General features: G+C 45.3%; 1 protein-coding gene across 2 annotated transcripts in view; it reads left to right on the plus strand.

Annotated features, from left to right (window-relative positions):
• Gramd2b (GRAM domain containing 2B) overlaps positions 1–10,984 on the plus strand; it is an 89,926-nt gene extending 78,942 nt beyond the window's left edge. For both annotated transcript variants that reach the window (XM_038329755.2, XM_038329756.2), the window contains exons 9-14: positions 1,857–1,968; positions 2,469–2,591; positions 3,151–3,238; positions 4,314–4,418; positions 4,625–4,718; positions 9,807–10,984. In XM_038329755.2, the coding sequence (XP_038185683.1) occupies positions 1,857–1,968; positions 2,469–2,591; positions 3,151–3,238; positions 4,314–4,418; positions 4,625–4,718; positions 9,807–9,848 (564 nt within the window). In that variant the 3' untranslated portion in view covers positions 9,849–10,984. The remainder of the gene's footprint in view (positions 1–1,856; positions 1,969–2,468; positions 2,592–3,150; positions 3,239–4,313; positions 4,419–4,624; positions 4,719–9,806) is intronic.
• Positions 10,985–27,065: the final 16,081 nt, after the last annotated feature.

Consider the following 27,065-nt stretch of genomic DNA (forward strand, 5'->3'; position numbering starts at 1 on the left):
AAACCCTGTCTTTAAAAGGTAAAAATAAAAATAAAAAACCCATAGTTTCAACATCTGTGAATCTTCTTTTGCATTTTGAAAAGCTAGTAATTAAAACATGTTTACATAAAAATTTGAACAAGAAAGTTTATCTTGGTGTGATGGCATACACCTGTAACCCCAGTACTTGGGGGGTTGAAACGGGAGGATTGCTGTGAGTTTTAGGCCAGACTGGGCTACACAGGCCATGCTAGAAATACATAGCAAAACCTTGTCTCAAAAGTAAAAAGGAATGTTTATAACAGTATTTTTCATAATAGCCCCAAAGTAGGATAAAACCCTGTAATGGAATGTCTTTAATATAGTAGACAGTGGAGTATTACCCCCTCGTAAAAAGGAACTGAAGTGCTGATACATGCTACCACTTGGATGGACCTTAAAATCATTACGACAAAAGCATGTGAGCATGCATGCACACACACATACACACTAAATGTAATTTTAAAATTTATATAAGAAAACACAAAACCTTATATAAAATATATATAAGAAAACAGACAAACACAAGAGGCTATGTGTCACATGACTGCATTTCCTGAGGCTTCTCCAATTAGAGGGGCTTTCCACCCTCTTAAGTCACCATGATGATCCACAGCCCTGGGTGGTACAAAGTACACACAAGATGCCTTAGAATTCAGCAAGCACGGTGTCCAACATGGGCCCACCTAGCTGGAGTCTATCCTCAGGCAAGTTCCTTCCCGCCTGAGCCACTTCTTTCATCCACTGATGCTAGCCTCGCCACATGGGTGGGAGAGTCACTGGATCCCTGTGTACCATGCGTTTTGCACACTGCCCCATGCACAATGAGCCTGCATGATTAAGTTGAAGAGACCCAAGTTCTTCACTTTTCAAACTGGGCGGTAGCACAAAGCCGTGGAATCTGTCCCCAGCACCAAACAAAGCAGGCATGGTGGCTCATACCGGTAGGGGTTGAGGCAGAAGGGTCCAAGATTAAAAGTCATTCTCAGTTCACATTGAGACTTTGAGACCAGCCTGATATAGAAGGAGACCCTGTCTCCAAGAGTTAAATTAAGTATAAATCAATCAAATTTTCAACTTTCCTTTCCCTATACATCATTGTAAGGAATCTAATGAATGTTGAGGTGACCCAAAGGCAGCAAACTCAAACACAAACGATGCTCATTTGCTTACCAGATGAGTATTTCCTCAGTTGGCCGCTAAACTGTTAAGAGCTCAGCCTAATTCTGCCTTTGCCAGGGCCAGCTGGGAACACCAAGTGTCTCCTTAGTGTTAAACACTAAGGGAAGCCAGTAGAATGCAAATTAAAACGCTCTGCTCGGTGACCTTTTCTCCCTGTCCACTTCCTGTCCCGTGGACCATAGCCCACCCTGATCCGATCTAACTTTAAAGGTTGCAGCCTCTTTTCCCAGTCTGATTTTCTGGCAGTGATTTTTTTTCTTTCCTGTGCCCACTGTCATTTTTTTAAATTATAATTTGCAATACTTTTATCTACATATTTGAATGGATTTAAGCTGTCTGTCCACTCTTCTTCTCTGACGCTGTCTGCGACAGTCAGATTCTTCCGGGCTCAGTGCTCCTGAGATTCTCAGTCTCTCACCAGCCATCCAGTGCTTTCTCTGGACATTTGTTTCTACCCAGCCGTGTGCTATTTGTTAATAGAATTCTAACCATGCAGAAGAGTCTCAGTTTCCGTAACCAGATACTCCCAGGTTAGGAAAATCCTAGTGGGTGTGGTAATCCATGCTTCATTTCCATATTTTATGGGTCAGGCCTAAGCAGGGCTGCTGGAGTTTACAAAGGCTTGCCTGTCTCCTCACTTCGCTGCCTCCCCTCAGGATTTCAATGATGAATTCTCAGACCTGGATGGAGTGGTTCGACGACGAAGGCAAGACATGGAAGGATACAGCAGCTCCGGCTCCCAGACTCCAGAGTCCGAGAACTCCCGAGGTCTGGGGAAATTGTGTCCTGATTCAAGTTCCGTGCCCCACAAAGAACCCTCCCTTTGCCCTCTTCAAAACACAAAACAAGGCCCACCCTTCTCTTCCCAGTTAACGGTTGCAAAGGAAATCTGGGGAGAGGGATCCTAAGGAAGTGAATTGCCTCTGTGGCAAAATCCATCTCCTTTGTCCTTATTTAACAAACATCTCTTACGCTGATAAACTAGGGTGCCTGACAGAGATCAGCGTGAAGTTCCTCACCTATGTCAGTAATAGTGATAAATAGGAGACTATTGTATACTTTGTACCTGTGGATGCCGACCCCGTGACCCTGCATCATTTTATTTCCTGGTGAACTCTGGGTTTCAGTCTCCAGGCCCCCACATCCCACTCATGAGAGCTTCACAACGTGGCCATCGTGTAGATAAAGGAATCACGGGTTTTGTAGCTGATCCCAGGATTTTTAAATATACTGGGGAGCAAACTGACCTCGCTTCATTTTCTTGACAGACTTCCACGTGACCGAGTCCCAAACAGTTCTGAATGTCACCAAGGGAGAAGCAAAACCACCTCGGACAGATGCGCACGGGAACAGAGCGCCAGATGGGAAAGCCAAGAGCCTGCCTGCGCACGGTGAGGAGCAGGGTATGGACAGGAAAGCGACCTCTGTTGGTAGCCAGTAAAGTGCTTCACACCATGGTTGCCTCCCAGGGTCCCTCGCTTCCTTCCTCCTTTTGGTCTCTGCATGTCAAATCCCACTTACTAATTCAATAAGTAGTTAGTTCCTGGTTCTGAACTTTACCAGGAGTCACGGTGGAAGTTGCTGCGTTAGTCTCAGTACGTGGAGATTATGAACTAAAAGTTGGTGGTTAAACTTGCTACTGACTTGTTTCTTACTTATTAACAACAACAATAATAATAATAGTGGTGTTACATTGTAACATTGCCCCACCCACCCACCCAATACAATATTTGGCAGAAAGAAGCCTGTCAAATATATATTATTAGATAAAATGACTTGGGGGAACAAATGAACCTACTGGTTAAAATACCAAGGAGGAAGCTTCCACTAAACTTCCCTTCCACCTGGGGATGAACCTGTCTCGAGTACCTCTTCCCTGTTGAAATACTGCTAAGTGAAAGAAGTATACCAGGGCGCTAAATTGTTGCTCTTTTGGTTTCCCCTCAACAGGCCCGTCAGAAGCTATCGGTGTTTTGCATAGCGTCAAGTCTCCGAAATGCCCAACTCTTCGCCATATTCTTATATTCTATGCAGTTATGTAAGTAGATGTGTTTATTCCAAGTGGTTTATGCAAATGATCCTGTTTTGCCCATGAATAATCTCTTCACATTGCCAGGAGTCATTGTAAATCCCACTGGTGCTGACACAACCCACATATTTTTCTTGGCAATTTCCGTTTCCTTCTCGGATGTTTTTTTAATGTCCCCCCCCCCCCCAGGCTTAGGTTAGCTTTTCAGAATCAGTGTGCTGAATCAGCCACAGAACCGAGGACTAAGCAACAGTCAGTAACTCCCGAAGCATCTTTGTTCTGCTTATTTATTTTTCTGTGTGTTCAACTTCTTCTGAACTGAAGCCAAAATAACTTCAAGATTTTACTGACAGCTTAGGCACAGACTCTTTTAGCATTTCAATCAGCTTCCAATCTCCAACCAATTGCTTTTCTGAGAAGAGCCAGTTCAGGTCTAGAGTGTCTCTCATACCGGAGGGGGATAAATATGTTCATCTGGTCCCCATTAAAGCAAGGAATTTGTGACTCTCCAGGGAACAGAGTTTGCTGCTCTCTGCTCAGGCTCCTGGACCAGAGGAAGAGAGTGCTAAAAAGGATGGGAGTTTCGACTTAGCCATCCTGCTTGGGTCTGGCCTTGAGCAATCCTATAAGAATGGCCTTTTTTTTTTTCTCTCTTTGAGGACGTGGGTGCCAGGATTTTAAGTACCCTTGCTGTGAAATTTTTAAAATAAACTTTCCATTTTCTTTCTTTGGCTTTATTTCTTATTATGACTTTTCTATTTTTGATTTCATTTGAATGATTTGCCTGCATGTATGTCTGTACACCACATGCACACCCGGCACCCACAGAGGCCAGAAGGCACTGGATCCTCTGGAACTGGAGTTACAGTGTGAGCCGCCCTGTGGGTACCAGGAATCAAACTCAGGTCCTCTGGAAGAGCAGCCAGTGCTCTTAACTGCTGAGGTATCTCTTCAGCCCCTCCACTTAGACCTTATTAAAGTCTCCTAGGCCTTTGATTATTTTTTGAAAATGCTCGAGTTCATTGTTTTTTAAACATCGGTTCCCGGCCAGTAACGTATTGGAAATGTCTCGTTGCCCCTCTAGTGTCTGTACACTGATCATGTCGACCTTCTACATGAGACACAGAATTAACACTCTGGAGGAGCGCCTGGGGTCCCTGACGTCCATGGCGGAGCCCTACAGTACTGAGTAAGATGGCTTCCCAGTGCTTGCTCTTCGGATTAGCGTACCAACTGTCCTAAGTTTAGAGTCCTCCTTGGGAAACACCAAGGATCCGTTCCTACGAAGCACTCGCTGCTCCTCTCCTCTAGCCTATAGTTTTCCATTCAGACTTAACAGCCTATGCCTTTCTTTGCTGTGGTTGCACTAACTGATGTTTCTCTTTTCCCCCACAGGCAGCCAGTCCCATCAGGACTGGGATCACAAGTGCAGTTGAATGTAGAGGCCCTCTGCCAGGAGCTCACAGCTAACATAGTGAAATTAGAAAAGGTAAAGTCGATCTTTCCCGAGTACAGGGGCAACCTCGTCATTCCTTTCGATGGCCACTGTCCTATTTTAGTTCCATAAAGAAATAGAATTTAATCTCCCCACCCACAAAATGATGATCTGGTTGCTCTGTCTTTTGTGTCCCTGGCTGGACATCAGACCACTGGTCAGTGATCAGTGGCCCTGGGGTTCGTGGAGGGATGCGTTAGGGAGTCAAGGAGAGACTCCTGACTCGCCGCAGAGTGGAGACTCCGCTCACGTGAATATGGTGTTTAATCCCTCTTACTACCTTGGCTCATAAGAAGTAAAGTTTTACATTACCTTGCTCCGGGTAGAAGGCTGTTATCTGAGGGCCTAGAATTTGAACCACTGGCCACGTTGTGGTTAGAAGTCTCCTGCTTGCTTTAGGGGCTGCAGACACAGCTCAGCAGGTAAGGGCACACTGGCTGCTCTTCCAGAGGACATGGGTTCAGTTCCCAGCATCCACATGGCAGCTCACACCTGTCTGTAACTCCCGTTCCAGGAGATCCGACACCTTCACATAGACATGTATGTATGTGCAAACAAAGCACCAAGGCACATAAAATACAATAATGAATAAAATCATTTTTAAAAAACCTGGGTATGGTAACACACGCCTTTAATCCTAGCTCTTGGGAAGCAGGGGCAAGAGGATCTCTAGCCAGTTCTAGCCAGCCTGGTGTACAAAGTGAGTTCTAGGATAGCCCCAGCTACACAGAGAAATCCTGTCTTGGGGGGTAGGGGATCCTCTGCATAGGATTGGCTCAGTGGTAGAAAGTGTCTTTAGCACTCAAGAGGGTGTGGGTTCAATCCTAACAATAAGTAAATCTTTCTTCTGATTTAGTGCTCATATGCGTCTGTCTCCAGAATATCTTCCCTGGGTCAACTCTATCTTTAGCTTCTAAGAGGATGGATGAGAAGAGGGTAATTCATAACTGTCCTAGAGATACACCTAAGTACCAGGGTTTATTTCTCCTTTCAAACAGTTCCATCCTTTCCCATCTGGTAACTCCTTTGGTTTTGCCCTAATCCTTTACCTGGGGCTCTCCAGCGTGGGGGACACTGTTGTTTTTCAGTTTCGCTCCTTCTGGCTTGTAAATGCTGTCCTTTGGATTGGAAGCACACAGGATCCTTTCACCTCCCCTCGCCTTTTCTCCCTCCGCCTGTGCTAAGCACTGCCGGGACACCACAGAAAGCTCTGTTCCCCAGCCACAGTTGGCATGTCTGTGTGGGGCTCGAACCACGCCCAGCTGGGCCGCTAGGGAGACCGCTAGAAGAAATGAAGGGAGACCACATGTATCCCAAAGCAGAGTCTGTAAAAGGTAGATCTGGGCCAAAATGTTCCCAGAGGCGCTTGAGCTGTTGCCTGGCACAGGCCAGGAAATGAAAAGGCCGACCGAGGTGCACTGTGGGGAATCCTGAGGCATGACTCAGCTCTTTGCCGCAATTCCTTTCTGCTGTCAGAGACTGGTCGTACCTAAACCTCATGGTCATTCCGCAGCTCTGCTCCCTGTTTCTGTTTATTGTCCCTGCCCCTTCGGTCACCTTCACAGGAAACCCAAGGGTAACCTCCCCTTCGAGTCCCACGAAGTCTGCTCTCAGGTGCCCCACGTTCCCAGTCACGCCATGCTGGCCCCGACCACACATCTGACACCATGAAATTGAATCCTGTTATGGGTTTTCTATTTTCTGTTTATTATTATGGGATGTGAGGAAGTATAAGGAGTGTGTGCGCATGGGTTCCTGACCACGGGTAGGGGTCAGAGGACAACTTTTGGGAGTCAGTTCTTTCTTTAGTGGGTCTGAAGTTCAGCAAACTTGCACTGCCTGCATTTTTACCCATGGAGCCACCTCCATGGCCCCTATTTGTATTTTCTAATACTCCTGAGAATCAACATTTAATATGTTTATTGGCTGCTGGAGTTTTGCTTATTTATCTCTTTTGTTTGTGTTGTGATTTTTTGTTTGTCTTTATAGGTATGTTTCTTTCTCTTTTCTTTTTTTAAGATGGGGTCTCTCTCTGTGTATCCCTGGCTGTTCTGAAACTCACTTTGTAGACCAGGCTGATCTCAAACTCAGAGATCAGCCTGCCTTGGCCTCCTGATTTCTGGGGCTAAAGGCATGCGCCACCACTGCCTGGCATTGTTAGCTTATTTTCCACATTTATTTGCACGTGTGTGTGTGTGCTCACAAGCATGCGTGTGTGCATGCACTCGATACCACAGAGCACACGTAGGAGTCAGAAGACAATTTGTGGGAGTCCATGTGGGTTCCAGGGTTCAAACTCAGGTAGTCAGGCTTGACAGCCAGAACTAGCCCCTAAGCTTGTAGCCTAGCATTGAGAATTACTGCAGGGCCTTTGTGATAGCCACAGGCAAAGTGATATAGGTCCCTGTCCTGTTTTGCTTCTCTCTGCTGCCGTAATAGAACACTGAGCAGGGGGGCGGGGGCACAACAGGCTCATTTCAGCTTACACTCCATCATCCAGGGAAGCCAAGGAAGGAACTGAAGCAGAGGCCATGAGAGAGGAAATGCTGCCTACTAGCCTGCTCAGTTACCTTCCTTTCTCTCTCTTCTTTCAAGACAGGGTTTCTCTGTGTAGCTCTGGCTGTCCTGGAACTCACGCTGTAGCCCACGCTGGCCTCGAACTGACAGAGATCCACCTGCCTCTGCCTCCCAAGTGCTAGGATTAAAGGTGTGCACCACCACCACCCAGCCAGCCTTTCTCTCTTTCTGAGACTTATTTTATTTTATGTGTCTGAGTATTTTGCCTGCATGTATATGCAAGCACCACATGTGGGCCTGGTGCCTAGGGAGAACAGAAGAGAGTACCAGATGCCCTATAGCTGCTACAGACAGCTGTAAGCCACTTTGTGGATGCTGGAAACCAAAACCAGGTCCTCTGCAAAAGCAGCCAGTACTCTGACCCACTGAGGCATCTCTCCCCACCCCCATTTTTTTTAGATTTTTTTTTTTTAATTATTTTATGTATCTAAGTGTTTTGACTCTGTATTTGCACTTTATATATGCAGTGTATGTAGAGGCCAGAAGAAGGAGTTGGAGGCATGCACACACAAACACACACATCTCAAAACTGGAGTTACAGACAGTAGTGAGCTACCATTTGGGTGCTGGGAGCTCAGATCTTAGTTACGTCTCATATTCCCAGGCTCACCTGCCTAGGAATGGCATCTCCCTCTGAGTTGGGTCTTCCTACATCAATAGCCAATTAAGAAATGTCTGAGGAGGGAACGGGAGAGGAGGGAAGGAAAACTATGGTCGGTATATAAAATAAATGAGAAAAAATTAATTAAAAAGAAAATGTCTCACAGTTGGGGTTGTGCCAGCCTGACTGAGGCAGTTCCTCAACTCAGGGTCCCCTTTCCCAGGTGTCTCCAATAAGTGACGAGGTGACACTGAAGCTAGCTGGGACATCTGCTGAGCCATCCCACCAGCTCAGAGTGCTTTCAGATTTGTTTTTACTTTAGTGGACCAGTGTTTGCCTACATGTATGTATGTGCAATACATGTGGGCAAGTGCCCCCTTGAGGCAGAAGAGGGCATTACATCACCCGGAACTGGAGTTGCAGGCAATTGAAAGCCACCTGATGTGGCTGCTGGCAACCAAACCAGGGTTCTCTGCAAGAGCAAAACATTCTCTTATGTTGGGAATATTTGGAGTCCTGGCCTCCAGCTGCTCTTCCTTGCTAGAGATCTTTACTTTCCTTCTGATTTGAGTTACTGAAAGCTGTGTCAAAGTTGTTTACCAGCTCTGCCTCACGAGAACGTGTTGCCTTGGCCTTGAGGATCAGCGGATAAGGTTTTCACCTGTTGGCCCACCTGACTGTTGGGTATATAAGCCTCCATGGTGCTATTGAATATAGGGCTTTTTACCAGTCTCTAGAGGTCCGCATTTCTCCATCTCTCTGTGTGTCTTTGTATGTTTCAACTTCCAGCCCCTTGCCCAAAGCTCGCAAACCGTATGGTAGCGCATAGAGTGCAGACAGGCGTTGTGCGCTGCACTCTTAACATACTAAACCATCTTTCCAGCAGCCCCTCTCCCCCAAGAATGTTTTTTTTAATGGGTAAAGAAGTAATTATTTTCTTAGGACTGGAAGGGCCATTGATGGTAGAGTAATATAGTAGGAAGAACCTAAATTTGAGTCCCTTGCTACCTGTGTACATAGTCCTGTGACTTTTCCTCCTTCCTTGCCCTCAGTTTCTTCTGCAGACCCAGCCTGTGTATGGGATGACACAAATCCATCAGTACCTCACCCTCATCCTAGAGGCCCTTTCTTTCTGCATACCCCGAGTCTGCCTGCCTGTAGGATATCGTAGACTCCTCCCAGCAGGGTCTTAGTTTGGTCTATAGTGCTAACAGGATGCTACGATTGGGTCATTTATTAAAGAGAAGGGGTTTATTAAGCTTTCCTTTCCGGAGGTTGGGAAGTTCAAAGTAGGGAGGGCATACCTAGTGAAGGACTTCCTGCTGATGGGGATGCCCTGGTGAGACAGAACAAGCTTGCTAAACTTGGTTGTCACGTATTACCAAGGCTCGAATGCAACTCTTAGTAAAGCCCCACCTTAAAATACCATCGGCACAGGACTTTGGGGATTCCATTTCAGCATGAGTTTTTCTTTGGCGGGAGGGGGGGGGGGGGGAAGGACACAAATACCAGGCCGTAGAGTATGTTCTTTTTTTATTCACAGGGTTCTCTACCCAATCATATTATTGGTCGTTCAGAATCTCTTGCTCCGAATTCCTTAAAACTCACCTGTTCTGTGTTTTCTGAGAGCATTTTAATACCTAACTGCAAACTGTAGACACATGGCGTAGTTGGTCTTTCTGGAAGCCAGTCTTCTGTGGATGTTATGCAAAGAAACGTGTTCTAGAACTGCTAAACATCATGATGCTACTTAAAAACACAGGGTGGAGCTTTATTTAAATTTAACCTCCACGTAGCTTTTTATTCTGGGTAGAAAAAGGTCTAGCATTTCCCCGCCATAGCAAATAGACTCTTAAGATACATACTGTTATTTCTAACAATGGCATCTCTTTTATTGTTTCAAGATACAAAACAACTTACAAAAGCTGCTTGAGAATGGTGACTGAGTGACCAGATCCTGGGGCCAACATAATACCTCATGTTTTCCCTTGAAGAAGGTGCTTCCCGAGAGAGTCTGTTATGCGCCCCCTGCTGGCCAGAGGCGCAAGAGACTGAGAATCCAGCTGTGTTCGCGCTAGGAGGTCTCCAGCTCAGAAAGGGGTGGGAAAGGGAATGATTTTGCTTTTGTGTAATAAAAGTTGACCTTGTCTCTGCTGCTGCCTGAAGAAAACAGACCCATCTCGGAAGGTGAGCAAGGTTCTGGAGGACGCCTGTAGCGTCAGTAAACCCTGCACTCCATGCTTTTCAGCCCTGCCCAGCCTCCTCTTCGCTCCCTTCACGTCCCAACCAACCTTCAGACCTAAGGGGTACGCCGTAGACCGACAAACTCAATAACGGTCCTTTAAAGAATTAGCCATGCGCCTCCAACAAGGCACTGAATAGCTCCAGATGGGCAGACTTGCTTCGAACCCCTGTGTTTTTGACTCTATTTTGCTCCCTACTCTTTATGTCCAGATTTCTTTCATCTGTGCGTTTCAGTTTCTCAGTTCCGTTTTGTAAGCGCGTCTGATAAAGTGAATTAAATGTTCCGTTTGTGTTACGCTGTTTTGTTCCCCGGGTCTAGTACTTAATCGGAGTGATTCTCCTCCCCTACCTCCGATCAGGAATCCTTGAGGGTGGGGAGATGGAAATACTGAATTAGATTCGCTCCGAAACCAAAATCTTTAAGCCAAAAGTTTTGTGATCGTGATTTACTATGGTATGGAAAAGTACTGTTTTTAAGATTGTAGTGGGCTACGGTGGCAGTTTGGAACAGGGATGTCTGTGTTGCTCTCTCAGCTCCATGTCAGCATGGTAATCGAACGCCCTTCTCCTACAATAAAGCAATAAGTGGTGGTTTGCTAACTTTACTTACAGTATGGGTTGGATGGGTTTTTTTTATTAATAATTATTTAGGGTACCGTAAGATCTGTAAGTATAAACCATTCTCTCTGCAATGCGTTTTATAATCATTTCTGTGAAATGTACTTTGTTTAATCAGATAAGCTAATAAGTGGATCGGTTACGTCCTTTGAACTTGTCAGCCCGCTGGGTAACTGTGCCCGGGGCACTGGCTTTTAATAAATACTCATTGGCTAAAACACTCAACTGTTTCCTGGGTTTGTAAATTCTTTTACCTAAGGCTTGCTGTGCTTTTTACATCTCCTTGCCTCCACACTAGGACTCTCAGCTTCATACTATACTCTCCACCGCCACGGCCACAGAGGATTTATTTCAAATATTAAAAAAAAAAAAAGAATGAAAGAAAATTGAGGGTGGCATTATAATGGTATCAAGGAAAGAAAATGCGCTTTGAATTCAGTAGACGAGTGTTTGAGTCCTAAGTTTAATTGACATTTTATGAGGTGTTTGCCGTCCTCTTGCCCATTTTACTCATGAGACTGAAATTATCCAAGGCCAAAGTGCCTGTGAAGCTTCGAAAACACGCAGCTTTGCTGGTCAGCAGTTTCCCTCCTAACAGGTAACGTGGTTTGCTTTGTTTTGCTTTTTAATTTTATCTGCGTGTGTGTATTTGTGCACACGAGCAGGTCAGCGAGAACAGCTTCCGGGAGTCAGTTCTCTCTGAACCACAGCTCCCAGGGATAAACTTAGATCATGTGGCTTGCTCTGCGAGCACCTTTACCCACTCAGATCTCCCTGGCCCCACTGTTAAGGGCTCTGCCATCTAGAGATGCGTCTTAAAGCAATAACCAGGTAGATAGCAGTTTTGCGTGGAAGGATTTTTTTTTTTTTTGAGAAAGGGTCTTATTATGTAGCTCTTTCTGGAACCTGCTATAAACCAAGCTATTCTTTGACTCACAGGGGTCTACCGACCTCTGCCTTCCAAGTACTGGGATTAAAGCCACGTGTCACACTCAGCCTCCGTCTTGGAAACTTTCTGTAGCAGAACAGGTTGTTTTGTTTTGGTGTGGCTTTGGGGTTTTTTTGTTTTGTTTTGTTTTGTTTTTGAGACAGGGTTTCTCTGTGAAACAGACCTGGCTGTCTTGGAACTCACTCTGTAGACCAGATTGGCTTTGAACTCTAAAGAGGTCCACCTGCCTCTGCCTCCCGACTGCTGGGTTTAAAGGTGTGCGTTACCACCGCCCAGTTGAGCAGTTTTTAAGAAAGGTACGTTGTGGAACTTTGTCACCATTTGCACACCTCCCTGTTAGAGTCCCCGCCATCTCACCAGCCCAGAATATCCTTTCATGAACTTATCCCCCCCCCCATTTTATTACATTTATCTCATTAGAGGGGATGGCATACATGTGCGCAGCGAACAGGTGACAGCTTGCAGGAGTCGAGTCTCTCCCCGTATAGATCCCAGGAATCTATTCAGGTTATTAGGTTTGGCAGCAATCTCTTTTACCCACTGAGCCATCTTGACAGCCCCTCATGTATTGCTTCCAAGCATGTATCCTGATACTAATGCTGTGGCTAGATTAACTGCTAGAGCCGAGGCTAGCATCGCACTTGCCGTCCCCTACCACAGCTTCCCTGGTGCTGGGGTTTCGGGCTTAGGCTGCTCCATACAGCTTAATGCTGCGGCATCTTTGATATAGCCCGGATGTCCAGGCTGTCTTCGTTGTGTCTAGAAGCAAAGCCTTTTCAATAGTGTGGGCAGAAAGACTGAAAACCACATTTTCTATTGTGGTTTTTCCTATCTTTTGTATTTCTAACCACTTAATGTAGTCCCCCTCTCTCCCACCCCCCATAAACACATACACACACACACACACACAGAGAGAGAGAGAGAGAGAGAGAGAGAGAGAGAGAGAGAGAGAGAGCATCCACTACACTAATATTCTGCATATGATCCTGAAAAATGGGGGATGAAATGGCCCTTGTAGCCCTTGTCTGCAGATAAAACCCCTGTATGAATGGGTCTTTATGAATCACACAACTCTTATCCTTTGGGTCTTTGAGAATCTAGCCAGAAAGCCTCGCTTTGACAATTCTTTCTGGAAGTGGCCTTAATACACACAAAGTATGAGAAAATGCAGCATGGGGAAGTGTGCATCCATTTGTCCTGCCATCACTCCGCCTAAGGTTTTAAAGATGTGTGTATCTTAGTTTGTATGTGAGTTGTTTTGCCTGCGTGTATGATTGTATCCCTTATACATGCCTGGTGCCCATGGAGACCAAAAGAGAGCAGCAGATTCCCTGGCATTGTAGTTACAGATGATTGTAAACCAGCATGTGGATGCTTAGAGCCAAACACAGGGCCTCTGCAAGAGCCGCAAGTGCTCTTAACTGCTGAGCTGTCTCTCCAGCCCCTTCTATCTGTTTTAAGAATATTATAGACAGAAACATCCCTTCTCCTCTCTCCAGAAAGCTACAGATACTCACTGAGAGTGTTGCTTTGTTCGTTTCTGACTATCCCTCTGCCACGTGTGCATAAATTAGTGGAGCAACACTGGTTACTTTGTTTCCATTCCCATGTTCCCTGTTACAATGTGCCAGTGGACTAACTAAGCAGATTTGGCTCCAAGCATCTTTAGGCTCCTTCTCTCCTGCATGCTCAGGCTCTGGCCATGTAAGGATCCGCTTGCTCTCCTTGTCCCCTCATTTGAGCATAACAGTGAATTCTATACCTTCCTAGCTATGTATATATGGATCACAACTCCCTCTTCTGGCCTCTGTAGGCACTGCACATATGTGGTACACGTACATACATGCAGGCAAACGCTTATACACTTGAAATAAAAATAAATATTTTTAAAATATATGTAAGCTGGGCTGGTGGTACATATCTTTAGTCCCAGCACTCAGGAGGCAGAGGCAGATAGATCTATGAGAGTTTTAGGCCAGCCTGGTCTACAAAGTGAATGAGTTTCAGGGCAGTCAGGGCTACACAGAGAAACCCTGTCTCAAAACACAGATGATAGATAGAGATAGATGATAGAAGATAGAAGATAGATAGATAGATAGATAGATAGATAGATAGATAGATAGATAGATAGATAGATAGGCAGGCAGGCAGACATGTAGGTAGATAGATGATAGATATGTAGGTAGGTAGATAGATAATAGATAGATAAATGATAGATATGTAGATAGGTAGATAGATATGTAGATAGGTAGATGATAGGTAGGTAGGTAGATAGTAGATATGCTGGAAGGTAGATATGTAGGTAGGTAGATAGGTAATAGGTAGGTAGATGATAGATGTGTAGGTATGTAGATAGATAATAGGTAAATAGATAGATAAATAGATAGTAGAAATAAAAGTTCTGTAACCATTCTAGTACAAATCTGTATTAATATTTTCATTTCTCCTTGGAAAACAACTAAGAATTGAAAGGCTGCATCTCATGGCAAGTGTATGATTAACTTTTTAAGAAATAAGAACTGGACTGAAGAGATGAGTCCAAAACACACACTGGTTTTTGTTTGTTTGTTTGTTTGTTTGTTTGTTTCAGAGGACTTGAGTTCAGTTCCCAGTAGCCATGTCAGGCAGCTTGCAATCACCTATAACTTCAGGGCATCCAATGCCTTCTGGCCTTCTCAGGCATCTGTAAACACACACACACACAAATAAATATTCTTTAAAAATAAAAAAGAATGAAATGGTAACCTATTATCCTAAATATGCATTCCCATCATCAGTGTATAAACTAATTCATCCACTCTTCACCCACACAAAATATGCAGTCTTTAGTGTGTTAAGTCCAGTCACGTGATCTCTTCCTGTGCTCAGATGGCGCCCTGTGACCAGAATCCTATTAGCACGCTTGATCAGAGAAGTGCATGCATTTCGGGTCAGCATATACAGCCTTTTGATCCTTGGGAAACCTAAAGGCTACCTCAGTGGTGATTCATACCCTTTTGTGCCTCAGTGGGCAGGGCAGGATGCTGCCCTCCAGCTCCACTTCCTCCAAACCCACACCATGGAACTAAGGTCTTCCTTTTGCCCAGATGGATTTGTGTTTTTGAGACAAAGTCGCATGTGGCTCAGGCTGGCCTCAAGCCTGATATTTTGCCAAAGATGACGTCAACCGCCTGATTTTCCTGCTTCTACATGTCAAGTGCTGGGTTACAGGTGGTCTCTCCCACATCCAGATATGCAGTGTTGGGAGTAGTAGACAGGTCCTCTACCAACTGAGTTACGTCCCTAGAGCCTACATGGATTTCTGAACGGAGTTTCTTTAATTGCATTTTATTTATTTCATATGCATGTCTCTGTGTGAAGCTTTTAAATTATGTTTAATATATGCCTTTGTGTGTGTGTGCGCGCGCGCATGCACGCGCATGCATGTGTGTGGGGGGGGGTGTAGTATGTAGACACACATATGCCCTGGCACATGTATGGAGGTCAGAGAGCCAACATGTGGGAGTCATTTCTCTCCTTACACTGTGTAGCATGTGAATGCCCCAGATTAAACTCAAGTCGGGTCATCGGCTATGGTTGCAGGTACTGTTACCTGATGAGCTATCTCTCCAGCCCCTTGAATGAAGATTTTTAGGTAAATGACAGTGCATATAAATATTTCAAGAGGCTTGAGACTCTCAAGTACTCACCTTCCTATATCAGTGCTTCAATATCAGCAATAGTCATTCATTTAAAAGCGGTCCATTCAGCAAGTAGTTGCTATACAGCATGAGGACCTAAGTTGGGATCCCACAAAAAACCAGGCACAGGAGCATATGCCTGTCGTCCTGGCACTGGAGAGGCATAAGTAGGGAATCCTTCATGTCTGCTAGCTAGCCAATCTAGATGAATCAGTGAGCTCCAGACTCAGTGAGAGACTCCATCTCGATAATGAGGATGACACTCAGTGCTGACCCCCAGCCTCTGTGCACACATACATATACACCTGCACACACACACAAACATATGTTACTCATGAACACATACAAAAAATAAAATAACAAATCATATGAAAGCGAGTTTCTAAAATAATTTGGTAGTCATTTGGGACAAGTCACATAAAAAACTAAGTTTCCCCTTCACAGGGAGCCCATGTAAAAGCCGGTGGGAATCCCACCTCTACATCCACTATGGCCTCAAGAAGGAAGGTCTCAGGAATATCCGCTCCCCTGGTTTAGTCAGAGAAGGAAAGAACATGGCTGGAGAGCTAGATCCTCCCACTTGTACATGGGAAGAGTTCAGTGTCCTGAATTCTGTCTAATGAAGAGGTGATTTTAAAAAAGGGAACAATGCTGAAGATTCCAAAGCTATGGCGTGGCACCAAACTTCGCTCTGATGAGGACCTGGGGAAGCAGGATGTACTTTTTCCCCTGAGAGCGATGACTGAGAAGCTCTCAGCTTTCCTCTTGGTTCTTCTCCAGGTAAATATTTCCACACGGCCACACCTCCTATGAAAGGAGCTGCATAAAACCAGATACATGGTCTTCCTGGAAAAATACAAGGTTTTCTATTTCTAAGTCAATGTTTTTCTTTAATCTTTTATCCTGGCACCTTCAGGCTTTCTACATATGGGCCACTTCCTAACATTTGGGTAAACTTTCATGAATCAGACCATGACATTTATAAAGGACAAGTAATGCCACCCCCATCCTCTGCTTCCAGCTTCATAAACAGTGCCGGAGGGCTGGAGAGATGGCTCAGTGGTTAAGAACACTGGCTGCTCTTTTAGAGGACCTGGATTTGATTCCCAGCACCCACGTAGCTGCTCACAATCATCTGTGACTCCAGTACCAGGAAATCTGATGCCTTCTTCTGGCCTCCTTGAATAACAGGCATGCACATACACAGACACATGCCAGGCAAAACACCCATACATGTGAAAATTAAAATTAAAAAATTAAATAAACAGTGGCAGAGCTAGCAAAGGTGACCAGACAGCCAGGACTAGCTGATTGGGGCTAACACTTGACCAACCTTTCTGCTTCCTTGCAAGTCTGGAAGCTTCTTGTATAAATGTTTGTCCTCCTGTGTATCCGTACTGTTTAAACCCTCGCTATGAGGAAATGCAGGAGCATGAGCAAGCTTTGATTTCTTTCCTGTGCCAGAACAAAGAACCCGAGAGAACAGCTTACATAAGGACGATCATTTTGGCTCACCATCTCACGGGGCCAGGCCATGGCTTCCTGGCCCCACACACTTAGACAGAGCATCATGGTACTAAGAGAATGTGCTGGAGGCTGTTCACCACATGGCCAAGAGAGAAATGACTGTCAGCCAGGTAAAATCTTCAAAGGCATACGAACAACACCCAGGAATGCGTACAACCTCCGCCGGCTGAGTCTGTAGGGAACATTCAGATTTAAATGCCGTATCCTGTGAATTTGGTTTTCATGAACTGTATAGTGTCTCCCAAATACTCCTTTATTCACTGTTTGATAATTATCATTTTTTTATTTTTTTTCAGTGTTGGGTACCAGTGATAAACATAGTACCTACAGTGGTTTGAATGAGAACGGCCCCATAGGCTCATATATTTGAATGCTCAGTCCATGGTTGGTGAAACTGGTTGGGAAGGATTAGGAGGTAAAGACTTATTGGAGGAGTATGTCACTGGGGGTGGGTTTTGAAGTTTCAAAAGCCCAAACCATTCCCAGTTACCACTCTTATGTGTGCTCTCCTCTCTCTCTCTCTCTCTCTCTCTCTCTCTCTCTCTCTCTCTCTCTCTCTCTCTCTCTCTCTCTCTCCCACAGCTAATGGGAGACTGTAGAGGGAACAGGGGGGGACAGAGAGATACGCCATACAGAGAGAGCTTGGGTAAGGAGAGTTTATTTAGCGTGTATTGGGAGAGTAAGGGGAAGTAGGGAGTGTGTGGGGAGAGAGAGAAAGGAAGAAAGAATGGAGACCAGCTTGCCTGGGTGGGATTGGGAGTGGGAGCGTGTCTCTTAAAGGTACAGGGTACCCAGGTAATAGGGCAGGCCAGCATGATTATAATTTTTTGTTGTTGTTGTTGTTTTTTGTTTTGTTTTTCGAGACAGGGTTTCCCTGTAGTTTCTAGAGCCTGTCCTGGAACTAGCTCTTGTAGACCAGGCTGGCCTCGAACTCAGAGATCCGCCTGCCTCTGCCTCCCGAGTGCTGGGATTAAAGGCGTGTGCCACCACCGCCCGGCCAGCATGATTATAATTATAATCTCATATTCACTGCAAGGGGGACAGTGACACAGTTCTGAAGACTTGAAGAAGATTCTACAAGACAATGAGCACGGTGATATGGTGATACAGGTTCAAACAAACCCCAGGCTGCTGTTGCTGCTGCATAGTGGAATTGAGGCCAATTTCACCCACTAGAATGTTCCACACTAGCTCCTCTTCAAGAGCATTTAATCCCAGAGTTTGGGAAGGAAGAGGTGAGTGGATCTCTATGATTTTGAGGCTAGCCTGGTCTACACTGAGAGTCCCAGTTCAGGCTACACAGTGAGATGCAGGCACAAAAAGAAAAGAACTGAAGCCAGCGGCCGCATAATTCTGACCTTCACTCACTGAGTCCCTCATCAGCTCTAGATTTTTCCCCTTATAATCACTTAATAAAACAACTGCCATCTGTAATAATCCCAAATCTTAGACAGCCCTGATTTCTCACAGAATGGTAAGGCCACCACCACAGGTACATACAAATGCACACGCGTGCACAGATGCACACACAGACATGTCTCAAGGCTACTCTAGGCTCATAGGACAGAAGCCGAAGCCAGAGGTCCCACCTAGATCTTAGACGTAACCAGGAGTGAGTGGGGACTTCCAGCCTGGCTTGAGTTGAGAGCCAAGCTTTCCAGAGATTAAGTGGAAGAAAGGGTGAGGTCTCATTTCTCGCTCTCAATCAAGCAAAGCCCTCCAGTAAACCAACCTGAAAATAATTTATCTCCTCTAAGATTTCTGCAGACCCTGGGGAGTGACACACTATGAGTTTATTTTGTTTTAGGTAACAACCTGCCACTAAACTATGGCAAACTTGTCTCTCAAAACATTGCGGTGGCTTTTGTTTATTTGTTCTTTTTTCTCTTGATCCTATGGAATCTGACTCGGCAGGTTTGCTGCTGGGACTCTCAATAGGGAAGCAGTAGCCCACATCCCAGCACTGATTGGCACATTCGGTACCCCTGAGGTCATTCAAGGGTCAGCTGGAAACTCTGACCAAAGCAGTGAGGTGAGGCTGAGCAAGCACCATCCATGTCTCTGATCTACCCAGGAAGTGAGGCTAAGGAAGTCCCACACATTTCCCAGTCTACCACTGGCGAGGACAGTCACATTCACACCAGTGTGCAGAACTACTGTTCTGTGTAAACAAGAAGTTACAGGCAATTGTACCTGGAACATAGTATCCCATCTCAAGGACTTGTGCTCACTGACTGAAGTTACAAGCATCTGCTCACTGTCATAGCCGACAAGGGAAAATCAGGCACTATTTTGATTCTCTCAAAAAAAAAAAAAAAAAAAAAGAAAGAAAGAAAGAAAGAAAGAAAGAAAGAAAGAAAGAAAATGCACATGCCCTGTGTGATGCACTCCTTTAATCCCAACACTCAGGAAGCAGAGGCAGGAGAACATCTCAGTTCAAGAGTAGCCTGGTCCACAGAATGAGTTCCAGGACAGCAAGGATTGCACAGAGAAACCCTCTCTCAAAAAACCAAAATGTGTGTGTGTGTGTGTGTGTGTGTGTGTGTGTGTGTGCGCGCGCGCGTGTGTGTGTTTGCCTGGATGAGTTAGTTCATATCTACCATATGTGTTCAGAGGACATTAGATTCCCTGAAACTGGAGTTCAGGTGGTTGTGAGTGACCATATGGGTGCTGGGAACCCAACTTGGGTCCTCTGGACTAGCAGAACTCTGACTCACTGAGCCATCTCTCTAGCTCACATTAATCATTTTTTATTTTACCTTTTTAACATAATTTTTTGATTCTTTGGGAATTTCATATCCTGCATCCCAATCCCACCCATCTCCCAGTCCCTCTGAATCTGCCCCTCCCCCCAGAGAACCCCCCCAAAACAATAAAAATAAAACAAAAACAAAAAAATACAAACAAGAATATCAGCTAAAAACAAAAAGTTCTTGACTTGGCTCCTCTGTCTTTCCCACCTCTCCATCACCTCTTCATTTGTCTCAATGGCTCTGGGAGCTGCTGTGTATCATGCAATACATCCCTTTGTGCAAGCAGCTTCTCTTCCAAATATTCATTGGATAATGTGCTGTATCAGGTTCAAGGCTCTAGTTTCTGGTATCCCATCGATACTGGACCCTCAAGGAAACTCCTCTCGGATATCCTGCAGCCGCCCCGAGTCACGGCAATCCCATTGCTGTGGTTCAACAGGATCTCTTCATGCGCTCCATTCACAGATTGGGTAGATGGTGGGAAGTGCCAACCCAAACCCTGGATGTGTGCCTGGGTGGTATCTGAGCTGGTCAGTCCAGGCTTATGGGACCACCCTCTTCAGGCGAGGGGCAAGCCAGCTCTCCCACGCCCATAGAGAGGGGCGGGGTCAGCTCTCTGATGAGCGGAGGCTGCTCTCCCCAGGTCACAGAGGGATGGGGCCAGCTTGGCACAGCCCTGGTATTTCAACCATTCTTCAACACATGGTTCTTACGGGTGTCAGTGGTAACACAGGCAATGGACATCAACACAGAACCCCCGCTGCAACAGGACCACGGACCTGGTATGGCCAGAAGCAGTAGCTTGGACTAGGATGTCACCATGCGCCCAGGGTGACAACACAGGATTCTCAAGTCAGCATGGATCCAACAGCAGTGTGATCCCTCAGACTCCAGCATGGCCCCAGATGGCAGCCCAGACCCCAGGCAGTGACATAGCCTTCAATGGTAACAGGAGCCACAGACATCAACACAGACCCTGGCTGCAGTAGGGCCATGGACCCAGATATGAACCCTGACCAAACTCAGGCTCAGACATCACCATGGTCCTGGGTGGCAGCGAAGGCCACCCCAATCTGGTCCTGGCAGCAGCATGACCCTCAGACACCAACATGGCCTCGGGTGTCAGCTCAGACTAGGAACATCTGCTCAGCCTTCGGTGCTAACAGGAGCCACGAACATCAATGCAGATGCAAACACTGGTTCCATCAGGACCCAGACGCGCGCGCGCGCGCGCGTGTGTGTGTGTGTGTGTGTGTGTGTGTGTGTGTGTGTACTGAATCTCAAACAGGTATACCCAGCCAAGAACTCACTATGTAAATCAGGCTGACTCAAACTCACAGAGATCCTCCTGCCTCTACCTTCCAAGTGCTACTATTAAAGGCATGCATCACCACCACCCGGCTTGTATATGGGTATTTTGTCTGCATACGTGACCGCCAAAAGACGACATTGGATCCCATGGGACTACAGTCAACTGGGACTAGAGTCAGACAGTTGTGAGGCACCATTCAGGTGCTGGGAATTGAACTCAGAACCTCTGGAAGAACAGTCAATGCTCTTAGCTGCTGAGCCATCTATCCAGACCCCATAATCATATTTTTAACTTAAAAGATAGAAACCCACAATTGCAAACATCATGTTTCTCTTTGGGGCTTAACCCATAGAGCGGGGTGATCTGTGTGGCTAAAAGAAGTGTGCTGGTGTTATGCCCAAATCCACAAAGCCACCCAAAAAGCCAAGAAGGAGACCGAGTCCAGTATGTAAAAGCAAAGAGCCTTTATTTTATGCAAATTTGCAAACTCGGGCTCTCCGCACATTCAATGTATTGGAATAAACGAGAGTCCCAAGCTCAGTTAGAGTTGAGTTTTTATAGCAGTAAAGGTTCAAGACCCCCGACTGGCTGAAATTTGTCTAGGGGTGTCCTGGTGAATGTGTGCTGGCAGGTGGTCCTATCTACAGTGGCAGGAATGTTAGGCATTTCCTTTGGATAGTCTGTTCTTGGGTGGTGCTCGAGTAATCTCAGTTTGTGGTTCCTCCTGCAACCAGATATTGCTTCAGGGTAAACTACTGAGACTCAGGCCCCCAATAAACTTATCGATGGCTGAGTTCTACACTGCCAGGTGATAATGGTTAGAAGAACTTCCTTTGGGTGGTCTGTTCATATTTAGCTTATCATGGCTGCTCCTACACTGGAACATAAGGGAGCTAATGAAAATGAGGCCGTGAGCTCAGCACATTTCTGCTGACTAGAAACTTCCAGAATGAGACCTAGAATCTAGGAAGCTCAACATACCTGCTCCAACATGGCACTGAACAACAGTGACACCTACAGGTCAACACCGTAATGACGCCCGAGACTCTCCCACTCTTGGCCACATAGAATCCAGTTTACAATAACTGAAATCATCTCATGTAGGAATAAATTTAAAAGTTAAGACGTCGAGCTGGGCATGGTGGCACTTACCTGTAATCCCAGGAATCGGGAGGTGGGAGGGGTAGAAGCCAGCTTTCACTAGACTGTGAGGTCAACCCGGGCTACAAAACAAACAAAACCACTGGACCACCGGTCGTGGTGCACGCCTTTAATTCCAGCACTCGGGAGGCAGAGGCAGCTGGACCTCTGTGAGTTCGAGGCCAGTCTTGTCTACAGAGTTCCAGGATAGGCTCCAAGGCTACCCAGAGAAACCCTGTCTTGGAAAGCCAAAAACAAACAACCAAAACCCTACAAAACTGCACACATTTTCAAGGAACCTTAAAAACTGGAATAGATCAAGATGCATGTATGCAAGTCTTTAAAAACCCAAGTCTTCCTAGTTCTTCTTAATGTATAAGACATCTGCACGCCCAGGTTTAGTGATTCACCATCACCATGGCCAACGACACAAACTAAATGTGAAAATAAAATATGCTAACTATATACAATGGAAAATACCAGTCAGCCATTAAAGGTGGGTAGAATTCTGTTATCAACATCCATGAAATTTGAAATTTGGTGAAATAATCCAGGCACAAAAATAATCTCACTCCTACAGAAACAAAAAAATAATTATCTTGAAATTAGGAGGGTTTTTTTGTTTTTGTTGTTGTTTTTCAAAACAGGGTTTCTCTGTAGCTTTGGAGCCTGTCCTGGAACTTGCTCTATAGACCAGGCTGGCCTCAAACTCACAGTGATCTGTCTGCCTGGGCCTCCCGAGTACTGGGATTAAAGGCGTGCACCACCATCACCCAGCTGGATGGATGCTTTTAAGAGACTAGGGAGAGCAGGAAGAGGGGCATCTAGAGCAGTGGTTCCCAACCTATGGGTCATGACCCCTTTCGGCAAAACTCTGCCTCCATAAACATCTATATTGTGATTCATAACAGTAGCAAAACTATAATTATGAAGTAACAATGAAAATAATTGTATGTTTGGGGGTCAGCACAACATGAGGAACTGTATCAAAGGCCACAGCACTAGGAATGCTGACAACGACTGTTCTAGAGAAAGGTGGGCTGTTGCTGCTGGCTACTAAGTTACAGCTTGAATAAGCTCATGTGGCTGCACACAGCAGGAATGTAGTGTGCATTTCATTTATTTTATGTGCACTGATGTTTTATCTGCATGTATTTCTGGATGAGGGTGTTGGATCCACTGGGACTGGAGTTAGAGACGGCTGTGAAGTGCCACATGAGTGCTGGGAATTGAGCCTGGGTCCTCTGGAAGAACAGTCAGTGCTGAGCCGTCTCTCCAGTTCCTGTACTATGTATTTCAAAAATCTAAAAGAAAGGACTTTAATATTTTCAACATGAAGAAGTGTTGAGATGTTTGCCCTGATTGAAGCAATAAACAAAGCATGCACGTAGCAAATAGCATATGCACAATTTTTTTTAGAAACTTTCTGGAGGCTGGAGAGATGGCTCAGAGGTTAAGAGCACTGGCTGATCTTCCAGAGGTCCTGAGTTCAATTCTCAGCAACCCCATGGTGGCTTATTTCTCAATAATAAGATCTAGCGCCCTCTTCTGGCATGCAGCCATACATGCAGGCAGAATATTATATACATAATAAATAAATCTTAAAAACAATAAAACAAACCAAAGAAGTTTCTGCATATTAAAAATAAATCTAAGAAGAGAGAGAATAATAAAAAGAAAAATAAATAAAACTAAGAAGTCAGGCGTATGGCACACGCTGTTAATAATCCAGAGCTAGGGAAGCAGTGGTAGTTGGATCTCTGAGTTCGAGGCCAGCCTGGTCTACAAAATGAAAGGCCCTATCTTGAAAAATAAAAATTAACTAATTAAATCTAAGGGTTTGGAAAACAAAAGACCCTGTCTTGAAAAATGATAATTAATTAACTAATTAAATTTATGGGTTTGGAGAGATGGTGTAGCAGTTAAGAATACCTGTTGTTCACCCTTCGGATGTCAGTGTGGCAATTTCTCAGAAAAGTAGGAAACAACCTTTCTCAAGACCCAGTAATACCACTTTTGGGTATATATCCAAAGGATGCTCAATCGTGCCACAAGGACATGTGCTCAACTATGTTCATAGCAGCTTTGTTTGTCATAGCCAGAACCTGGAAGCAACCTAAATGCCCCTCGACCAAAGAATGAATAAGGAAAATGTGGTACATTTACACAATGGAGTCCTACACAGCAGAAAAAAATAACGACATCTTGAATTTTGCAGGAAAATGGAGCTAGAAAACATTGAGTGAGGTAACCCAGACACAGAAAGATAATTATCACATGTACTCACTCATAGGTGGTTTTTAAACATAAAGCAAAGAAAACCAGCCCACAAACCACAATCCCAGAGAACTTAGACAACAATGAGGACCCTAAGAGTGACTTACATGGATCTAATCTACATGGGAAGTAGAAAAAGACAAGATCTCCTGAGTAAATTGGGAGCATGGGGACCATGGGAGAGGGTTGAAGGGGAGCGGGAGAGACAGGGAGGAGAGTGGAGAAAAATAGATGATAGCTCAATAAAAATCAACAATAAAAAAAAAAAAAGAATCCCGGTCGTTTTTGCAGAGGACCCATGTGGGCGCTCACAAGCACTCCGAACTCAGGTCCAGGGAACTGAACACCCTCTTCTCACCTCCTTGGGCATGAGCAGGCACATGGTGCAGGGAAATAAATGCACGGAACACTCAGAAACAGAAAACTAAAGACTCAAAGTAAACCTAAAATCACGGTGGCGGAGAGCACCAGGAGAGGCGGCGGAGAGCACCAGGAGAGGCGGCAGGGAGCATCAGGAGAGGCGGCGGTCAGTCGCTTGGGAGCCTTGGGGAAGGGAATACAGCGACTGGCTTCTATGGCAACACTCTCGCCCTTCCTAAAATTTTACTTTCTACCCTGATTCTTAAAAATTCTCTCTTAAAAAGAAAGCAGAGGAAGGGGGTGGAAAGGTGAGATGATTCGGTGATCAAGAGCACTGGCTGTTCTTCCAGAGGACCTGGGTTCAATTCCCAGCACCCACATGGCAGCTTTTACAACTGCCTGTTAATTACCTCGGGGAATCTGACATCAGCAGACATACATGCAGGCAAAATACCAAAGCACATAAATTTTTTTAAAAAGTAGAGGAAGACTTCAGACTTGATTCTCTAAATTGGGTAAACACTATATTAATAGATTTGACTCTATAAAAGTTAAAGGGGCTGGGAATGTAGCTCTGTAGGGATTGCTTGCCACTCATGGCCTGGGTTTCCTCCTTCTTCGGCACTGCATTAAATCAGCGTGGTAATGTGCATCTGCAATTCCAGCACTGGAGAGGCAGTATAATCAGGAACTCAAGTCATTGTCAGCTACAGAGTGAGTCCCGGGCCAGTCTGGACCCTACATTTCAGGGTAGGGGGTGAGATAGGGGTGGAGAGATGGCTTAGCATCTTCCAAAGGATCCGGGTTCAATTTCTAGCACCCACACATCAGCTCACAACTGTAACTCCAGTCCCAGGGATCCAATACTCTTCAGGTGGGTACAGATATACATCTAAGCAAAAGACCAAAACACATAAAAACATTAACAGGCAGGAAGATGGCTCAGCGGGGAAGGCACTTGACACACAAGCACGCAGAACTAAGTCTGGAGCCCCAACACTCACAGGGACACCTGGAGGTCATGGACCTGCCTGTTATTCCAGGAGCTCAAGAGGATTGCAGACAGGATTCCCATTGGCTACACAGACTAGATGAAGCAGCCTCTACTATGTAAGGTGGAGAATCATCATACATATACACGCAGGCACACACAAGTAAGTAATCTTTATTTCTTAAATCAGTAAAAAAAGAAGTACAGAGAACAATTTAAAAGTCAAAGTTTTAATCAAAACATTATGACAACAAACCGAGACCTTGGGCTAGAAATACATAAACATTATAAACTTCCAAAGGAACCTCTAGATCAGTTTTGGACAAGATTCTAGCTTCCCATCAAGGTACCTTCACACATGCCATTGTCACGTGTGGCCACACCATCATACATAGCTCCTTAAATGTTTAACTGAAGTGTGAGATTGTTTTGTTTTTGAGAAAAATGAGTACTGGTCAGTCACGACGGTAGACTTCTGATCCCAGCACTTGCGAGGCAGAGGCAGGTGGACCTCGAGGTTCAAGGCCATCCAGAGTTAAAGTGCTGCTCCTGACTGCACTCCTCTTCTGTTTCGTTCATCGCGACATGATATCATGTTCTAAAGGATGGCCTAGAACTCGTGATCCTCGTCTCTGCCTCTTGAATGCTAAGATTCCAGGTGTGTACCTGGTGTGGAACTACATTCCAAGTTCCTGATTCTCCAACTTCATTCTCTTGCTTTAAACAATCAAGACAGTGACACACACGTATAATCTCAACAACTGAGATTCCCGGATAAAGAAAAAAAAATAAAAAGCCTGTCCCAAGAAGAGTTCTAATGTGGGCAGTAGGAACTGGCCAGCTCACTGCATTCTGTGTGTTACGAAAAAGGGCGATTTGTCCTCGTGGCCACAGCAGTGATTCAGAGTCCACCCCCAAATCTTAGCAAGCCGTATCAGTTTCCTAGTAATTTGGGGCACTGTCAAATTTTCCTCAATAAACGAACTGTCCTTTTTCCCCTACCCTCACTCCTGCCAACACCCTCTCAGTAGCTCCATCATCGGTATTTAGCTTGGCTCATATCCAGGGATGGCAAGGACCTGCCACTCAATGCCACCCACCGGTGACAATGGAGCAATGTGAACACAAATTTGAAACTGGTTAACGTGCCACTGCCACTTCCCCACACTGCAATCAGTCCCCCAAATACTTTATGGCTGTCCATGATGAGTCAAGTTACCTACAAATGTCCTAGTCTCCAGTGGCTCAGTGTGACAGGAGTAGGCCCAGTGGTGGCTGCTACGCCGGAGGACAGAGTGACAGTACCATAGGA

This window comes from Arvicola amphibius, chromosome 5, assembly GCF_903992535.2.
Source record: "Arvicola amphibius chromosome 5, mArvAmp1.2, whole genome shotgun sequence".
Taxonomy (NCBI): domain Eukaryota; kingdom Metazoa; phylum Chordata; class Mammalia; order Rodentia; family Cricetidae; genus Arvicola; species Arvicola amphibius.